Consider the following 20,822-nt stretch of genomic DNA (forward strand, 5'->3'; position numbering starts at 1 on the left):
AAAAAAAAAGAAGAATGGGAATGAGGAATTTTTTTTGCTGCCTGAAAGGACAGTGAAAGCCAACTCAGTGTGAGTTGCGTGTGTGTGTGTCCACATATGTGCTAATCAACGTCTAAGTGTGTGCATACTAGAATCCGTTCTGTCTGCAGCCACAGAATCTTCCACTCCCAAGCCAACCAACGTCAACTTGGTCACTCATAATTCATAAGCGTTCTTCAAGTACAGATCTATCAATCCACTTGCTGACAGAAATGATTTGGCAACAATACGCTGTTTGGGGATGATGAAGAAATCAGACGGCAGATCAATAGGAACGTACAGGTTTGAGTTTGCGTTTTGTGGGGTTGGGTCTCTTGGTCCCTACGAGATAGTTGAGGGTGGCGTACTCCATGAGTGCCGCGAAGACAAAGATGAAACAGACGGACACGAAGAGGTCCATGGCAGTAATATAGGAGACCTTCGGCAATGCTTTCCTGGAAATAGTGCTCAGTGTGGTCATGGTCAGCACAGTGGTGATCCCTAAAAAATGAAAGACAAAACAGACTTTTTAAAGAGCTAGCCTTTTCAGGAAGGTTTTACACCAATCCCCTGGTTGCCTGTTCTCAAAAGCATCAGTCCCACGTACAGCACCCATCCACTGGGAAGATCCACATTCTAGTTGGAACCATTGTACTTTGCCTCATCATGCCTTGTCCAACCCACCTTCCATTAGTGCCTGATAGAGAGCAACCTTCCTAAGCTCAATCTGCCAGGAGATGACTTTCGGATCAAGGAATGGGAGACAGAGGAAGTCACTAACAAGTTCCTGTCACATCAGTCAAATGGTAGACTTTGAATGACCACAGTGAAAGCAGTTCTTGGTGAACAGGTCCAGGACTAAGCCAGGAACCTTATGCAGCTCAACCCCTTCCACTGGGGTCTCACAGTGTAGTCAAATACAATATGCCAATGATGGCAAAGATATGACTCTGGCAACAGCAGAGCAGAGAGAGATTGGAGTAGATAAGAATTGGTAAAGGAACGGGTCACAGACACTACACTAAAGAATAGTGTTTATTATTCTAGGGTAGTGATGCTAGGGATCCAGAGGAGAGGCAACCTTGTAAATCCTGCAGCCCTGAGACCATAGGAACAGGATGCTCAGCTTGGTGACACTACAAAAAAACTGTATAAAACATGTAAAGGAGAAACAGAAATAGAAATTGCTGGAAAAGCTCAGCAGGTCTGGCAGCATCTGTGAAGAGAAATCAGAGTTAACGTTTCGGATCCGGTCACCCTTCTGCAGTAAAGGAGACTGTGGGCTGAATCTCAGACGGGGGAGACTGTAACTGAAGTCTCAGAAAGGGGGAGATTGTGGGTGGAGAGTCAGACAGGGGAAACTGTGGGTGGAGTCTCAGACGGGGGGAAACTGTGGGTAGAGTCTCAGATGGAGGAGATTGTGGGTTGAGTCTCAGACAGGGGGAGACTGTGGGTTGAGTCTCAGACAGGGGGAGACTGTGGGTTGAGTCTCAGACAGGGGAGACTGTGGGTTGAGTCTCAGACAGTGGAGACTGTGGGTGGAGAGTCAGACAGGGGAGACTGTGGGTGGAGTCTCAGACAGGATGAGTCTCGGGGTATGAATGGTATCCTGGATAAGCAGAGAACATTGTGATATCTTTGTGTATGCTTTTCCAAGTGAGACATCTAATTTCAGAGAGCTACCCTTTGATTCTTTTGAACTTCCATACATTGATTAATATAATGTACTGTTCCAAGCAGCTTCCCTGCAGTTGTGACATTCCTATCAGGAAGTTTTTCATGAGGAATGAAATGGAATGTCAGTGAAGACAGTTTCAGTGGAGTAGAACAATTAACTTTTCTGTACATTGACATCTATCTGTGAATATCAGTAAAGGCAGAATCAGAACACTGAAACAATAGCTTGATGTTTTATTTGAAATAGCTAGGGTATGGTTTGAACGGGGCATTTCCTGCCACCTGCAGTGCTTAAAGCACAAGTTGTTAATGAACTGATGGAGAGATTTCATATCCATATGCATTGTCATAATATGGCTATAGCTAACAGAAGGGCATTAGTTTTATATTTTCTCACGTACTCTTGAGAAGATAGTATTGGGCCTTCTTGAACGACTACACTCGATGTGCTGTAAGCCAGATAGTTTCAGCATTGTGACTCAGTGAGAATAAGATTACACTGATATATTTCCAAGTTAAGATGATGCATGCATTTTGGAGGGGAACTTGCAGGTGGTGATGTAATCACGCTATTGCTGTTCTTGTCCTTTAGAGCTCATTGATATGAAGGCTCACTGAAACAATGGCTTGGGAGTTGCTACAGAGCAACTTTGTAGATGGTACACAGCTGTGAGTATTCACTAATGGATGGAGTGAATGTTTGTGAATGTGGTACCTATTCAGCAGGCTGCTTTGTCCTGGATGGTGTTGAGCTTCTTAAGTATTGTTGGAGCTGCACCCATCCAGGCAGATGGGGAGTATTCCATCACACTTCTGACTTGGGCCTATGGTGAGTCAAGTGGTGAGTTACTCACTGTAGGATTCCCAGCCTGTGACCTGCTCTTGTAGACACAGTGTTTATGTGGCTGGTCCAATTCAGTTTCTGGTCAACAGAAAATGAGGGATTCAGCAATGATATGCCATTGAAAGTCACAGAGAGCTAATTAAAATCTCCCTTGTTGGAGATGCTCATTATCACACACTTATTTGATGTGAACATTACTTGCCACTCATTGGCCCAAGTTTGGATATTGTCCAGGACTTGCTCTATACATTCAGCATCTGTGGAGGTTTTCAATTGAAATGAATCCAGTGCAATTGTCAGAGAAAAAAGCCTGGAATGTCAACACCGTTTAAATGAGGCCAGAAATGAGAGTTCACCAAAGGGATAGGAAAATCTGAAAGTACCACATTCCCAATAAGAAAAGCCAAAAACCTGAAGAATAACTGAAATCTCAGCCAAATAAAGAGAAGTAAAGATAAGTAAATTATTGACAGTCTAACCCCATTTGATATTGATTCAATTCTGTTTGTTTTTAAACATTGTATACTGATGGACAGAGTTCAGATAGATGATTCAAATTGGAAAATATATGCACTTAAATCAAACTTAACCTGAACTTAGTGGGTTTCAGGTATAAACAACAGTAAACAAGTAAGACCAGCCAGAACTTTTATAAAGTCAAGTGAGAAGGTGGTGTATTTGACTAATACACTCAGTGCACCACTGGGTCATTAATCATTCAGGGACCTGTGGTAATAGTCTATTTAAATATTTGCTGAAGCTGTGCGGAAACACAGCCACATAAATCAGGCTCACTGTTGACGAGATGTTACATGAGCAAACTTTAGTAATGTGGTACATCGGGATTCAACAAGCATTCTCATCTCATCTTTTCACCCGCCTCTTGGAAAACTAAGGAATAAACATCCTCATTAGATCATACATATAATCTTTTGAATGGGTTCACCAATGGAATCTGACACATAATATGGGTGGCACAGTGGCACAGTGGTTAGCACTGCTGCCTCACAGCGCCAGAGACCTGGGTTCAATTCCCGCCTCAGGCGACTGACTGTGTGGAGTTTGCACGTTCTCCCCGTGTCTGCGTGGGTTTCCTCCGGGTGCTCCGGTTTACTCCCACAGTCCAAAGATGTGCAGGGCCAGGTGAATTGGCCATGCTAAATTGCCTGTAGTGTTAGGTAAGGGGTAAATGTAGGGGTATGGGTGGATTTCGCTTCGGCGGGTCGGTGTGGACTTGTTGGGCCGAAGGGCCTGTTTCCACACTGTAATGTAATCTAATCTAAATAATAGGAAAGGTAATCCAGACAGTTACACTATGTTTTACTGAACAAGTTTTGTACTTTCAATGAGGAAGCAAAATAACCAGAGACACAACATTTTGCTAAACATTTATAACAAAACTTGGTTCTACCCTTGACCTAAATGTGAAGTTGAGCCGTACCTACACAATCTTCAACCCTTACCTACACAATCTCCGACCCGTACCTACACAATCTCCGACCCTGACCTACACAATCTCCGACCCTTACCTACACAATCTCCGATCCTAACCTACACAATCTCCGACCTGTACCTACACAATCTCCGACCTGTACCTACACAATCTCCGACCTGTACCTACACAATCTCCGACCCTGACCTACACAATCTCCGATCCTAACCTACACAATCTCCGACCCTTACCTACACAATCTCCGACCCGTACCTACACAATCTCCGACCCTGACCTACACAATCTCCGACCCTGACCTACACAATCTCCGACCCTGACCTACACAATCTCCGACCCTGACCTACACAATCTCCGATCCTAACCTACACAATCTCCGACCTGTACCTACACAATCTCCGACCCTGACCTACACAATCTCCGACCCTTACCTACACAATCTCCGATCCTAACCTACACAATCTCCGACCTGTACCTACACAATCTCCGACCTGTACCTACACAATCTCCGACCCTGACCTACACAATCTCCGATCCTAACCTACACAATCTCCGACCCTTACCTACACAATCTCCGACCCGTACCTACACAATCTCCGACCCTGACCTACACAATCTCCGACCCTGACCTACACAATCTCCGACCCTGACCTACACAATCTCCGACCCTGACCTACACAATCTCCGATCCTAACCTACACAATCTCCGACCTGTACCTACACAATCTCCGATCCTAACCTACACAATCTCCGACCTGTACCTACACAATCTCCGATCCTAACCTACACAATCTCCGACCTGTACCTACACAATCTCCGACCTGTACCTACACAATCTCCGACCCTTACCTACACAATCTCCGATCCTGACCTACACAATCTCCGACCTGTACCTACACAATCTCCGACCTGTACCTACACAATCTCCGACCCATACCTACACAATCTCCGACCCTGACCTACACAATCTCCGACCCTTACCTACACAATCTCCGACCTGTACCTACACAATCTCCGACCTGTACCTACACAATCTCCGACCCTGACCTACACAATCTCCGACCCTTACCTACACAATCTCCGACCTGTACCTACACAATCTCCGACCCTGACCTACACAATCTCCGATCCTTACCTACGCAATCTCCGACCCTTACCTACACAATCTCCGACCCTTACCTACACAATCTCCGACCCTGACCTACACAATCTCCGACCCTGACCTACACAATCTCCGATCCGTACCTACACAATCTCCGACCCTTACCTACACAATCTCCGACCCTGACCTACACAATCTCCGACCCTGACCTACGCAATCTCCGATCCGTACCTACACAATCTCCGATCCTTACCTACACAATCTCCGACCCTGACCTACGCAATCTCCGACCCTGACCTACACAATCTCCGACCCTTACCTACAGAATCTCTGATCCTTACCTACGCAATCTCCGATCCGTACCTACACAATCTCTGACCCTTACCTACACAATCTCCGACCCTTACCTACACAATCTCCGACCCTGACCTACACAATCTCTGACCTGTACCTACACAATCTCCGACCTGTACCTACACAATCTCCGATCCTTACCTACAGAATCTCAGACCCTTACCTACACAATCTCCGACCCTTACCTACAGAATCTCTGATCCTTACCTACGCAATCTCCGATCCTTACCTACACAATCTCCGACCCGTACCTACACAATCTCCGACCCATACCTACCTTCAAGTTACATAGGTCACAATCAGCTTCCAGCCAACTTGAGGAAGTTGCAGAGAACATCTCTTAGACACATGCACTAAACAACCCCACCGGCCTGTGGCCGAACACTTTAACGCCTCTTCCCATTCCGCCAAGGACATGCAAGTCCTGGGCGTCCTCCACTGCCACCCGACGTCTGAAGGAAGAACGCCTCAACGCACCTTGAGACCCTCCAACCAAATGGGATCAATGTTGATTTCACCAGTTTCCTCATCTCCCCTCCCTCCAACTTATCACAGATCCTACCTTCCAACTTGGCACTGCCCTCTTGAACTGTCCCATCTTTCCATTTTACTTCCTACCTATCTGCTCCACCCTCCACTCCAACCTATTACCATCATCCCCCAACCACCTTCATCTACCTATGACATTCTCAGCTACCTCCCCCCCAGCCCCACCCCCTTCCATTTCTCTCTCAACCTCTTTGGGCCTCCCCCACATTCCTGATGAAGAGCTTATGCTTAAAACGTCGACTCTCCTGCTCCTTGGATGTTGCCTGACCTGCTGTGCTTTTCCAGCAGCACTCTGATCTCCAGCATCTGCTGTGCTGACTTTCTCCTAGATCATTATTGGCCAGGACAGACAGGTAACTTTCCTGTTCTTTCTCAAAGTAGTTCCATGAGATCTTTTCCATCTATTTATCTGAGAGGAACTTGATTGCGTTTTTCAGCAGAAAGGTAACGAATCGCCTGAATTTTGTGCTGAGTCTCCATGAGCAGGCATTTGAAATGATAACATGTGGATTCAGAAGTGGGAGCTCTCTAAATGTCCACTGACACTCAACCCTGAGCTGTTCTATTCCTGACCAAGAATGGTTATCCTTCTCTGCATACTCCCCTTTGTCAAGAGTATGTTGCCTAGAATGGTACACATTGCCCCATTAAGGATCAGACTATTGCACTGCTCTCTATTCCTCCAGCTAAAGAGCCCAAGTTCCAATCAATCTCTATACTTTAGCTACACAATTCCTCTGCTGACTCCCTTTATCTATCCAGTAGTATTCCAAAACCATCTCTCGTGTTGCATCATCTACTTTGCTCTGTTTGCTGTTTATTATCTTTTCACATTTGTCCACATTAAACCCACATCTCTCTTTGTTATTAGCTCAGATTCACAGCCAATCCAGGTCTTTCTGTATTCAGTGAATTTGTGCCCAGCTCCTTTCAGTCTCTTCTGGCTTGGTAACTTCTGAAAACTTAGAGAGTTTTGTTTCTGAACCAATATTGAAATCAGCTGTACTTATTGTGAAGAACTGCAGCTCCAACACTGATCCATCAGTAACTTTGCAAGTTCCCCTCCGAGCCACTCATCATCCTGGCTTGGAAATACATCACCGTTCCTTCAGTGTTGAAGTCCAGAGTCAAAAGCCTGGACCTCTGTTCCCAACAGCATTGTGAGTGTCCCTATACCACATATAATGCCACGGTTCAAGAATGCAGATTACCACCACCTTCGCAAGGGCAAATGGAAATGTGCAATAAAATCCTTGATCCTTGTTGATCAAACTCCTTGGAAGGTCAGGCTGCTCTGCCAAGACATAATACACTTTGAAAGAGTTCCAATAATTGTATAGCTCACAACCAATTTGATTAATCCTTTACATGGCCCTACATTAAAGTAATTGTCACATTTATTGCACTTCTAATTAGAAGGATGAATGTCAACATGAAATTGTCAGAAACTCTTAGAAATTAAGGCTGGTTGCCAATCCATCAGAATAAAAAAATCTATTGACTCTTTAACATCATCTAATGGAAGGGTTTCTCCTTTGCTGACACCCACCAGGTCAATACCTTCCTTTATGATTACCATTTCCTTCTCAATGCCTTATGCTTACCGAGTGTGGTTCTGGCAGGAGTTGAATCTCTCTTGATCCAAAATGAGACCCATGATAGGACTACAGTCAGTATACAGGGGATATAGGTCTGTATTGCAAAATATCCCATTCTGCGACTTAAATCAAAGTAAACTATCATCAAAGTGTAGTCTCCTGTTGAACAAAAAGCAGACATGAAGGTTTGAAAATTGATTAACATGTTCTTTGTTAAAAAGACCTAGACAAACCACTTGGTGCCAGTAATCTGTACGATTGTGATCATATAACGAGTTTGCATGTTATGAGTTTCAACAAGTTTTTGAATTAAATTGCTGAAGTCCAAATCAATCAGAATGAATGAAGACCTATCAGATCTAGCTCATTCTCTCTCAATAATTCCAGGTTCTGGAACTTAACATTACTGTCATCTTCCTTGTCCTCCTACAAGCAATGAGCTCTCAAATTCCAATTCTCGAGTCACAGGGGACATTTTCCTGATTTAATTTCCCTACTCCGGTCATATTTTTGACACCCTGGACTATAAAACCTTGCTCAGTGTTCACTCAGTTAAAGGTTTGATTTACAATCTGATTTGATGCTGGAGCAAAACTGACCAGGTAGAACTGCAGTTCCACTGAAGAGAGTCAATCCAGAATACAGTGACCCTGACAGGTGTACACTGACCCAGAATACAGTGACCCTGACAGGTGTACACTGACCCAGAATACAGTGTCCCTGACAGGTGTACACTGACCCTGAATACAGTGACCCTGACAGGTGTACACTGACCCTGAATACAGTGGTCCTGACAGATATACATTGACCCTAAATACAGTGGTCCTGACAGGTATACACTGATCCTGACAGGTGCACACAGACCCTGAATACAGTGGTCCTGACAGGTATACACTGACCCTGAGAGGTATATACTGACCTGGACAGATAGACAGTGACCCTGACAGGTGCACACTGACCCTGACAGGTATATACTGACCTGGACAGATAGACAGTGACCCCGACAGGTGTATACTGACCCGGAATACAGTGGTCCTGACAGGTATACATATTGGTTTTGTGCGAGGGAGATCATGCCTTACCAACTTAATAGAGTTCTTCGAGGAAGTGACCAAGTTGTTAGATGAAGGAAGGGCTGTTGATGTCATATACAAGGACTTTAGTAAGGCGTTTGATAAGATTCCCCATTGTAGACTAATGGAGAAAGTGAAGTCACATGGTGTGCAGGGTGTTCTAGCTCGGTGGATAAAGAACTGATTGAGCAACAGGAGACAGAGAGTAGTAGTTGAAGGGAGTTTCTCGAAATGGAGAAAGGTGACCAGTGATGTTCCACAGAGATCAGTGCTGGGGCCACTGTTGTTTGTAATATACATAAATGATCTAGAAGAGGGCACTGTTGGTATGATCAGCAAGTTTGCAGATGACATAAAGATTGGTGGAGTAGCAGAAAGCATAAGGGACTGTCAGAGATTACAGGAGAATATAGATAGACTGGAGAGTTGGGCGGAAAAGTGGCAGATGGCTTTTAATCCAGACAAATGTGAAGTGATGCATTTGGGCAAGACTAATTCTAGAGCAAATTATACAATGAAATGCACAGCAGATCAGGCAGCATCCAGGGAACAGGAGAATCGACGTTTCGGGCATAAGCCCTTCTTCAGGAATGAGGAAAGTTTGTCCAGCAGGCTAAGATAAAAGGTAGGGAGGAGGGACTTGGGGGAGGAGCGGGAAGTGGAAGAGATGCGGTGGAGGGCATCGTCGACCACGTCATCGATGTAGCGGAGGAAAAGGTGGGGGGTGGGGCCACCTTTTCCTCCGCTACATCGATGACTGTATCGGTGCCGCCTCGTGCTCCCACGAGGAGGTTGAACAGTTCATTCACTTCACCAACACCTTCCACCCCGACCTCAAATTCACCAGGACTGTCTCAGACTCCTCCCTCCCCTTCCTCGACCTTTCTATTTCTATCTCAGGCGACCATATCAACACGGACATCTACTACAAACCGACCGACTCCCACAGCTACCTGGACTACAATTCCTCCCATCCTGCCCCCTGTAAAAACGCCATCCCATTCTCCCAATTCCTTCGACACCGCCGCATCTGCTCCGAGGAGGATCAGTTCCAAAAACGCACAACCCAGATGGCCTCCTTCTTCAAGGACCGCAATTTCCCCCCCAACGTGGTCGACGATGCCCTCCACCGCATCTCTTCCACTTCCCACTCCTCCGCCCTTGAGCCCCGCCCCTCCAACCGCCACCAGGACAGAACCCCACTGGTCCTCACCTACCACACCACCAATCTCCATGTTCAGCGCATCATCCGCCGTCATTTCCGCCACCTCCAAACGGACCCCACCACCAAGGATATATTTCCCTCCCCTCCCCTATCAGCATTCCGTAAAGACCACTCCCTCCATGACTCCCTCGTCAGGTCCACACCCCCCACCAACCCAACCTCCACTTCCGGCACCTTCCCCTGCAACCGCAGGAGGTGCAAGACTTGCGCCCACACCCCTCCCCTCACCTCCCTCCAAGGCCCCAAAGGAAACTTCCATATCCGCCACAGATTCACCTGCACCTCCACACACATCATCTATTACATCCTCTGCACCCGATGTGGCCTCCTCTATATTGGGGAGACAGGCCGGCTACTTGCGGAGCACTTCAGAGAACACCTCTGGGACACCCGGACCAACCAACCCAACCACCCTGTGGCTCAACATTTCAATTCCCCCTCCCACTCCACCAAGGATATGCAGGTCTTTGGACTCCTCCATCGCCAGACCACAACAAAACGACGGTTGGAGGAAGAGCGCCTCATCTTCCGCCTAGGAACCCTCCAACCACAAGGGATGAACTCGGATTTCACCAGTTTCCTCATTTCCCCTCCCCCCACCTTGTCTCAGTCTAATCCATCGAATTCAGCACCGCCTTTCTAACCTGCAATCTTCTTCCCGACCTCTCCGCCCCCACCCCAGTCTGACCTATCACCCTCACCTTGACCTCTTTCCACCTATCACATTTCCGACGCCCCTCCCCCAAGTCCCTCCTCCCTACCTTTTATCTTAGCCTGCTGGATAAACTTTCCTCATTCCTGAAGAAGGGCTTATGCCCGAAACGTCGATTCTCCTGTTCCCTGGATGCTGCCTGACCTGCTGCGCTTTTCCAGCAACACATTTTCAGCTATTGAGTATAAGAGCTGGCAAGTCATGTTAAAATTGTACAAGACATTGGTTCGGCCGCATTTAGAATATTGTGTACAGTTCTGGTCGCCACATTACCAAAAGGATGTGGACACTTTGGAGAGGATGCAGAGAAGGTTTACAAGGATGTTGCCTGGTATGGAAGGTGGTAGCTATGAAGAGAGGCTTAGTAAATTAGGTTTGTGTTCACTAGACAAAAGGAGATTGAGGGGGGACCTGATTGAGATTTACAAAATCATGAAGGGTATCAACAGGGTGGACAGAGACAAGCCTTTTCCCAGGGTGAAGGATTCAATAACGAGAGGTCAGGCTTTCAAGGTGAGAGGTGGAAAGTTTAAGGAGGACACACACGGCAAGTACTTCACACAGAGTGGTGGGTGTTTGGAATGCGTTGCCAGCAGAGGTGGTCGAGGCAGGCACGGTAGATTCATTTAAGATGCGCCTGGACAGATGCATGAGTAGGTGGGGAGCAGAGGGATACAAATGCTTAGGAATTGACCGACAGGTTTAGACAGTAGATTTGGATCGGCTCAGGCTTGGAGGGCTGAAGGGCATGTTCCTGGGCTGTAAATTTTCTTTGTTCTTATACACTGACCCTGACAGGTGGACAGATAGACAGTGACCCTGACAGATAAACAGTGATCCTGAATACAATGATCCTGACAGGTGTACCCTGACCCTGAATACAGTGAACCTGACAGGTACACTCTGACCCTGACAGGTATATACTGACCTGGATAGATAGATAGTGACCCTGACAGGTAAACAGTGACCTTGGTACATAGACTGATCCTTACAGGTGTACACTGACCCTGAAAGGTGTACAATAACCTGAATACACAAAACCTGAAGTAATTGGATTTTTAAATATCTATCCTTGTCTACTTTGATGAGGACAACTCGCAATGTTCCACAGCTAATGAAATATTTCAGAAGTGTAAATATTATTATAATATATGAAACACATGGGAGGTTTTTTTTGCACAGCGAACTCCCTCAGCAAAAAATATTCTAATTTCCTGTCAGCCCTGTTGGCAATGTTGTTTGTGAAGGAAATATTTGCCTTCATACTGAGGAAAACTTACCTGCTGTTTTTCAAATAGGGCCATGGTGTCTCTTATCCCCATGTGAGAGGGTAGAAAGAAAGTAATTTCTCATCTGACTGATTGTGTTTCTGACAGTGATAGTGCAGGGATGAATGAACAGAAATACATCGAGACAAAGTGCAAATTAAATGAAAAAGTTCTCCTTTTCTTTAATCTAGCACTCCTGGAACATTGATAACTCTTAGGCCAGAATTGCCCATACCAAGATTTTCAAGAGAAATGCAACCTCTAACCAAAGTGCGGTGGGCACCTGAGACACAGAGATATTTCAGTATCTGTACCATTTACAATGTTATCAAGGTTATTTTTATTTACCTCCATTGAGAGACACGACAGAGCAGTATTTATAGATTGCCTTGGCATTAGCCATCTATTCTGGGATCACAGTCATTTGTAGGCTTGAAGCTGCTAGGAACAGAATGTCTCCTTCTCAAAGGACATCGATGGAGGAGTTAGTTCTCTGACAATGCAGCATTTTCACAGTTACTGTATCTGGGTCCTACCACTAATCATCTGATTTATTGAGCTCATGCGCCCACTTCTTTGTTCAGAATTGAACTCAATACTAGCTGGCTCATTACTCCAGTACTATATGCAACTGTGTCAATAAATGCTCTATTGTTGCCAATTACCAATTGATTTAACAGGGAGGAGGCTCGAATTGGCAGCTTTGCCAGCAGAAACCTCAGGGCAGACAATCAGGTGGATGTTTTCAAATTAAAGAGCTGGTTGGTACATGAGAGTAGCCCAGCAATGCTGTGCAGCATCGTACAGTGTTGGAGACAGTCTGACCAACAAGAGCCAGTAGGACTCGGGAAGGCTGAGCCAGCCGAGCTTCCATGGGTCACAGGATAAGTAGAGATCTCTACACAAAACAGTCAGAATATTCACATTTGCCAATGGTTCAAGCCAAAAGGGCTTTACCTTCAAAAAAAGAGTCACATCCATGTCATGATGCCTGGGAGCAAACCCTCAGATCACCAACTGCATAGCTCAGCACCAACCGTGTGATCAAGGATAGTTGCCTGGTAAAGTCTCAATGTCTGAGCACCCCCCCCCCCCCCCCCCCCCAGAGTCACTGATCCAGGCTGGTAAAGTGATTTGGATGCGAACATAAGAGGTACAGTTAGTAAGTTTGCAGATGACACCAAAATTGGAGGTGTAGTAGACAGCGAAGAAGGTTACCTCAGATTACAACATGATCTGAACCAGATGGGCCAATGGGCTGAGAAGTGGCAGATGGAGTTTAATTCAGATAAATGCGAGGTGCTGCATTTTGGGAAAGCAAATCTTAGCAGGACTTATACACTTAATGGTAAGGTCTTAGGGAGTGTTGCTGAACAAAGAGACCTTGGAGTGCGGGTTCATAGCTCCTTGAAAGTGGATTTGCAGGTAGATAGGGTAGTGAAGAAGGCGTTTGGTATGCTTTCCTTTATTGGTCAGAGTATTGAGTATAGGAGTTGGGAGGTCATGTTGTGGCTGTACAGGACATCGGTTAGGCCACTTTTGGAATATTGCGTGCAATTCTGGTCTCCTTCCTATCGGAAAGATGTTGTGAAACTTGAAAGGGTTCAGAAAAGATTTACAAGAATGTTGCCAGGGTTGGAGGATCTGAGCTACAGGGAGAGGCTGAACAGGCTGGGGCTGTTTTCCCTGGAGTGCGGAGGCTGAGGGGTGACCTTATAGAGTTTACAAAATTATGAGGGGCATGGATAGGATAAATAGACAAAGTCCTTTCCCGGGTTCGGGAAGTCCAGAACTAGAGGGCATAGGTTTAGGGTGAGAGGAAAAAGATATAAAAGAGACCTCAGGGGCAACTGTTTCACGTAGAGGGTGGAACGTGTATGGAATGAGCTGCCAGAGGATGTGGTGGAGGCTGGTACAATTGCAACATTTAAGAAGTATTTGGATGGGTATATGAATAGGAAGGGTTTGGAGGGATATGGGCCGGGTGCTGGCAGATGGGACTAGATTGGGTTGGGATATCTGGTCGGCATGGACGGGTTGGACCGAAGGGTCTGTTTCCATGCTGTACATCGCTATGACTCTACAACTCTATCTGAAGATTTAGCATAGGAAAAAGCTGCTGTTTGTTTTAATGTTGGTTTCGATCTGTGATTTATTGTGTAGATTTGCTATCACCAATTGTTTTTGCAAATATTAGTACAGGTTACTAATACCAAGTGGAGAAGGATGTTCGCACCACTCCCTAGGCAGGAGATAGGTTCAATCTTCTTCAGGAACCATTCAGTTTATTCCAGATTGCTTAAAAGCTAGATGACGTTTCTCTCAAGGTACATAATTGTCTCAAAAGTCATTAGGCACAATGCAACTTTGGTATTTTAGCTCCACGCTGCTGATGCTAAGAACAGGTGCTTGTGAACTGGTGAGCTTCTGCCTGGGTGGAGCCTATCATGTGTTTTCACTTAACCCCTTCAGGCGGTAACTGAACATTATACAACATCTTCCCCCAAGCATGATTTTGATGTGAACATAGGAAGTATGGTTAGTAAATTTGCAGATGACGCCAAAATTGAAAGTGTAGTGGATAGTGAGGGAGGTTACCTCAGAATTCAGCAGGATCTTGATCAGATGGGCTAACAGGCTGAGGAGTGGCAGATGGAGTTTAATTTGAATAAATGCGAGGTGCTGTAATTTGGAAAGGCAAATCAGGGCAGGACTTATACATTTAATGGTAAGGTCCTAGAGAACGTTGCTAAAAAAGAGACCTTGGAGTGCAGGTTCATAGTTCCTTGAAAGTGGAATCACAGTTAGACAGGATAGTGAAGAAGGCATTTGGTAAGCTTGCCTTTATTAATCAGTGCATTGTGTTTAGGAATTAGGAGGTCATGTTATGGGTGTACAGGACATAGGTTCAGCCACTTTTGGAATACTGCGTTCAATTCTGGTCTCCCTGCTGTCGGAAGGATGCTGTAAAACTTGAAAGGAATCAGAAAAGACTTACAAGGATGCTGCTGGGGTTGGCAGGTTTGAGCTGTAGGAAGAGGCTGAAGAGACTGGGGCTGTTTTCCCTGGAATGCCGGAGGCTGAAGGGTGACCTTGTAGAGGTTTATAAAGTCATGAGGGGCATGGATAGGTTAAATAGCCAAGGTTTAGATTAGATTAGATTAGATTAGATTACTTACAGTGTGGAAACAGGCCCTTCGGCCCAACAAGTCCACACCGACCCGCCGAAGCGAAACCCACCCATACCCCTACATTTACCCCTTACCTAACACTACGGGCAATTTAGCATGGCCAATTCACCTTCCCTGCACATCTTTGGACTGTGGGAGGAAACCGGAGCACCCGGAGGAAACCCACACAGACACGGGGAGAACGTGCAAACTCCACACAGTCAGTCGCCTGAGGCGGGAATTGAACCCGGGGTTCTGGCGCTGTGAGGCAGCAGTGCTAACCACTGTGCCACCGTGCCGCCCACTGTGCCACCGTGCCGCCCACCGGGTGGGGTGGGGTGGGGAGTCTAAATCTACAGGGCACAAATTTAAGGTACGAGGGGAAAGAGGCAACTTTTTCACACAGAGTGTGGTGCGTGTATGGAATGAGCTGCCAGAGGAAGTGGTGGAGGCTGGTACAATAACAACATTTAAAAGGCATCTGGATGGGTATATGAATAGGAAGAGTTTAGAGGGATATGGGCCAAGTGCTGGCAAAATGGGACCATATTAATTTACAATATCTGGTCAACATGGACGAGTTGGACTGAAGGGTTTATGTCTCTATGACTCTATGCCTTTCTCCAGCTGTTAAACACTGAAAACAACTGCTCAGCTGAGTAGAGTAGGTTTATCGCAATCCAACTTCCCCTGCACCCTTAGTCACTGACTTTATAAATGACGGACGATTGGTTGACTTCAAGGTTTACTGTTGGAGACAAAATATTCAGGTGCAGTTCAATGCCACACCAGAAATTTGGCGAATTATTGATTTTCTGAATGTCTTTTACAAAAGACACATTCTGGTGAATGTAACTGTTGGATATTATTTCCTTTAGAAGGAGTCTAGTTTTCACAAACCATGTTGGAGAAGACAGTTGTGTTTCTGATAGAAAGAAAATTCTCCCCTTTGGCCTGTGATTATTTGATTCCCTTATGGCAATGGAGATTTAATTGAGGCATTCCAGATCATGTGAGGGTTTTATTCATATAAATAATGAGAAACAGCTTGCATTGGAATGCCAGTGATGCCAGTTAGAGAATACCAGTCAGGGAAGAGTAAGAGCAAAAGCAAATTACTGCGGATGCTGGAATCTGAAACCAAAAGAGAAAATGCTGGAAAATCTCAGCAGGTCTGGCAGCGTCTGTAAGGAGAGAAAAGAGCTGACGTTTCAAGTCTAACTGACCCTTTGTCAAAGCTAAAAAATGGGGAGAAATAGGGAGGCATTTATATGAGGCTGAGGATGGCTCCAGAAGCAAAGGTAGCAGTAAAGAGGTGATAATGACCGTGCATAGAGAGATTATAGGGAGATTAGGAGCTGTGAATGACCAAGGCTGAAGCCAGTGCTGTGTGACAAAATATGTGGGGGGTGGGGGGGATGGCTGAAGCAGATGCAAAATGGAAAACAGGGCAGAAGGGTAGTAAAGGGGGAAGAAGAGAGGAAAAAGGTGAAATGTCGACTCTCCTGCTCCTCAGATGCTGCCTGACCAGCTGTGCTTTTCCAACACCATACTTTTTGACTCTGAAGCACTTGCAGCAATCATCAGTCAGAAATGTCAAGTGGATGATCCATCTTAGCCTCCTTCATTGGACCAGCATCATAGATACTCGTCTTCAACCAATTCAATTCACTCCACACAATATCAAGAAATAGTTGGAGGCACTGGATTTTGCAAAGGCTATGGGCCTCGACAACGTTCCAGCAATAGGACACTGAAGACTTGTGCTCTAGAACTTGCCGCTCCCCTGCCAAGCTTTCCCAGTACAGTTACAACACTGACCTCTACCTGTTAATGTGGAAAATTGGCCAAATATGTCCATAAAAAGCAGGACAAATCCAACTTGGCCACTTACCATCCCGTCAATCTACTCTTGATCATCTGTAAAGTGATGGAAGGTGTCAGTAATCATGTTAGCAAGCAGCATCTGTTCAGATGGTGGCACAATGGTTAGTGCAGCTGCTTCACTATGACAAGGACCTGGGTTCAAATCCAGCCTTGGGTGACTGTCTGTGTGGATTTGCATGGTCTCTCTGGGTCTGTGTGGGTTTCAGCTGGGTGCTCCAGTTTCCTCCCATTGTCCAAATATGATTAGATGGATTGGCCATGGGAAATTGCCTCATAGTGTCCAGGGATCTGCAGACGAGGTGGGTTAGGCATGTAGGGATAAAGTGAGTGGAGTGAGATGCTGTTCAGAGGGTTGGTGCAGCCTCAATGGGCCAAATGGTCTTGAGCTGCACTGTAGGAATTCTATGAATAACCTGCTCACTGATGCCCAGTTGGGTTCTGGCAGGGCCACTCAGTTCCTGACCTCAATACAGCCTTGGTTCAAACATGGACAAAAGAGCTGAATTTCAGAGGTGAGGGTAGAGTGACAGCTCTAACAAAACTGGAGTCAATGGGTATCAGGGGCCAAACACTCCGCTGGATGGAGTCATACCTGTCACATAGGGAAATGGTTGTGCTTGTTGGACGTCTGCCATTTCAGCTCCAGTAGATCTCTGGATTTCTCAGGGTAGTGTCCTACTCCCAACCATCTTCAGTTACTTCATCAATGGCCTTTCCTCCATCATAAGGTCAGGAAGTGGAGATGTTCGCTGATGATTGCACAATGTTCAGAACCATTTGAGACTTCTCAAATACTGAAGCAGTCCATGAGCAAATACCAGATATATGGAAACACCCACTTGCAAGTTCCCCTCTAGATCACTCACCATCTTCTTTTGGAAACATATCGCTGTTCCTTCACTGTTGCTGGGTCAAAATCCTGGTACTCCCTCCCTAATGGCATTGTGGGTCAATCCAGAGCACATGGACTGCAGCAGTTCAAGAAGACAGCTCAGCACCACCTCTCAAAGGCACAAGAGATGGGCAATAAATGCTGGCCCTGCCAGCAATATCCACATCCCATGAATGAATAAAAGAAAGACCAAAAACAAGAAAATGTTGCTTACTGCTGTCTTCCAGCATGGCCTGAGTGTCAGTGTATGTTGGAGAGGGTTTTTAAAATTCATTCATGGATATGCTAAAAGGCCAGAGAGCAGTTAAGAGTCAACCACATTATTGTAGCTCTGGAGTCACATGTAGACCAGACCTTTCAAGAATAGCAGATTTCCATCCCCAAAGGCCATCAGTGACCCAGATTGAATTTTCTCCATCTGGTGGATAATCACTACATTCTTAAAGCACATTTTTATTGAATTCAAATTCCATCATCTGCCATGGCAGGATTTGAACCCAGGTCTGGAACACATTAGTAGTCAATACTAGGTCATCACCTCCTCTAAGTATCTACCCTTCCTGCTATTATATCATGGTGGAGAGGATAATGGTGAGGTCTCCCCTTCTGAGGCTTGGAACTTTGGGATAAGTTATTAAGGCATTAGATAACTGCTGCCACTAATTCAACATTAGCTCCAGGATTTTGTGCACATTTGCATCGACTTGCTTGTGAGATGTGTTTGTGTTCTATCTGCATGTGCAGAGGTGAAGGAGGTACTATTCTGTCATTTTGGTGATGTTTTGGAAGCCTTTATTTAAAAAAACAGGTGAGTGACAGGGTTTAGTGATTGAGTACTGGTGCCTGTGGCTGCATTGTGTCTGTCTTAGTAACGTTACCATGAAATATAGCATTGACTGCAGACAGAGGGCAATCTTTGTGAAGGTCGAGGAGAAAGGTTTGACATCGATGGTCCTACTCATCAGGAGTGTGGGTGGGATGCTCTTCAGAGGGTTAGTGTGGGGTTGATGGGCTGAATGGCCTGCTTTCACACTGCATGGATAATATGATTTGGGCCATTCCCTGCACAACTCATTGCAGGGTTCAAAGTTCACGGTAGTTTGTTGCATCCTCCACAATTCTATAACCATGATGTTGCAGCCATTGGCTTCCAGGAATGTGTTATCTATTTTGGAGAGAGGAAGAGCATCCTGGATGGGCTTGTCTAACTGTACGTTCAGTAAACTTTGGCATTAACTGCTTCAGAATTAGTCAGTTTTCACATAGCAGCAGGGGTGATGAGACATGAGTGGCTCTTCCTGAAATGAAGTGGGACAATAACCACCAGAGAATTTTCCAGCTGGATGGAGTTGGCCACCACGTCAACACTTCAAAGGGTGCACTCTGGGTTCTGCCTGATGCCTGCTAGGGCTTTGCAGCCAATCTCCTTCATATCCCATGACAACGTGACAGAACCTACCCTGGTTAGGCCCATGAACATTGAACAATCATCAGTGAACATCTGACCTTATGATGGATGGATGATCATAGATGAAATAGCTGAAGATGGTTGGACCTAGGACACCACCTTGAGGAACTACTAGGGGCTCTTCAGGAGCAGTGATAGTGTCCCTTTCTCTGAGTAAAGAGGCCTTAGTTCAGGTCTTAGCTGTCCCAGACTTGTGTCAATTTGAAAATTCAAAAACCTGAGGAACTCCTGCAGAGATGTCCTGGATCTGAAGTAACTGACCTCTAATAACCACAAACATTTACCTATGTGGCAGGTATGACTCCAACCAGAAGATTGATTACTCACGAATACTCACTAATTCCAGTTTTGCCAGGGCTCCTTGATGCCACACTCAGTTGAACATGGCCTCTCTTTCAAGGGCTGTTGCTCTCACCTCACTTCGCCTCTGGAATTCGGCTCTTTTAGCCACGTTTGAACCAAGGCTGCAATGAGGTCAGGAACAGAGTGGCCCGAACTGGTTATCAGTGAGCAGGTCATTGCTGAGCAGGTACTGTTTGATGGCACTGTTGATGACACCTTACTGATGATAGAGATGAGACTGATAGGGTAGTCATTGGCCAGGTTGGACTTGTTCTGCTTTTTATGTACAGTACATACGTGTCAAAAAGTGTGGTGCTGGAAAAGCACAGCCAGTCGGGCAGTGTCCGAAGAGCAGGAGAGTCAACGTTTTGAGCAAAAGCTCTTCATCAGGAATGCTTGGGCAATTTTCCACATTGTCAGGTAGTTGCCTGTTCTGTAACTGCACTCGAACAGCATGGCTAGGGGAGTGGCAAGTTTAGATTAGATTAGATTACTTACAGTGTGGAAACAGGCCCTTCGGCCCAACAAGTCCACACTGACCCGCCGAAGCGTAACCCACCCATACCCCTACATTTACCCCTTTTAACCTAACACTACGGGCAATTTAGCATGGCCAATTCACCTGACCCGCACATCTTTGTGACTGTGGGAGGAAACCGGAGCACCCGGAGGAAACCCACGCAGACACGGGGAGAATGTGCAAACTCCACACAGTCAGTCGCCTGAGTCGGGAATTGAACCCGGGTCTCTGGCGCTGTGAGGCAGCAGTGCTAACCACTGTGCCACCGTGCCGCCCACAAATCTTCAGCACTACAATGATAATGTGGTCATGGCCCATACAGTCTCTAACCATTTCTTGAAGCATATGGAGCAAATCAAATTGGCTGAAGACTGGTATCTGTGACGCTGGGGACCACTGGAGGAGGCCGAGATAGATCATCCACTCGGCACGTCTGGCTGAAGATTGCTTTAAGTGCTTCAGCCTGATCTTTTACACTGATATGCTGGGCTCCTCCATCATTGAGAATGGGGATATGTGTGCAGCCTCTTCCTCAAGTGAGTTGCCATCCTTCCAGCTTTTGGGATCTCTGATTGGACCTGTCACTCAGGAGTCCCCCTAATTCCACAATTCACAATCAGCCAATGAATCTGGTGGTGATTTTCCTACTGGCTGTCTCTGTAAGAATGCAATG

The 20,822-nt window shown here is 45.9% G+C and overlaps 1 protein-coding gene across 2 annotated transcripts in view; it reads right to left on the reverse strand.

The window, feature by feature from the left end:
* The window catches only part of LOC122557047 (gamma-aminobutyric acid receptor subunit gamma-4-like), a 246,130-nt gene that overhangs the window by 22,494 nt on the left and 202,814 nt on the right, over window positions 1-20,822 (reverse strand). For both annotated transcript variants that reach the window (XM_043704290.2, XM_043704289.2), the window contains exons 7-8: window positions 7,599-7,751; window positions 320-519 (exon numbers count right to left, since the gene is read on the reverse strand). In XM_043704290.2, the coding sequence (XP_043560225.1) occupies window positions 320-519; window positions 7,599-7,751 (353 nt within the window). The remainder of the gene's footprint in view (window positions 1-319; window positions 520-7,598; window positions 7,752-20,822) is intronic.

This window comes from Chiloscyllium plagiosum, unplaced genomic scaffold (genome assembly GCF_037043375.1).
Source record: "Chiloscyllium plagiosum isolate Xiang-an unplaced genomic scaffold, Cpla_swu_hap1 HiC_scaffold_11, whole genome shotgun sequence".
NCBI classification, from domain to species: Eukaryota; Metazoa; Chordata; class Chondrichthyes; order Orectolobiformes; family Hemiscylliidae; genus Chiloscyllium; species Chiloscyllium plagiosum.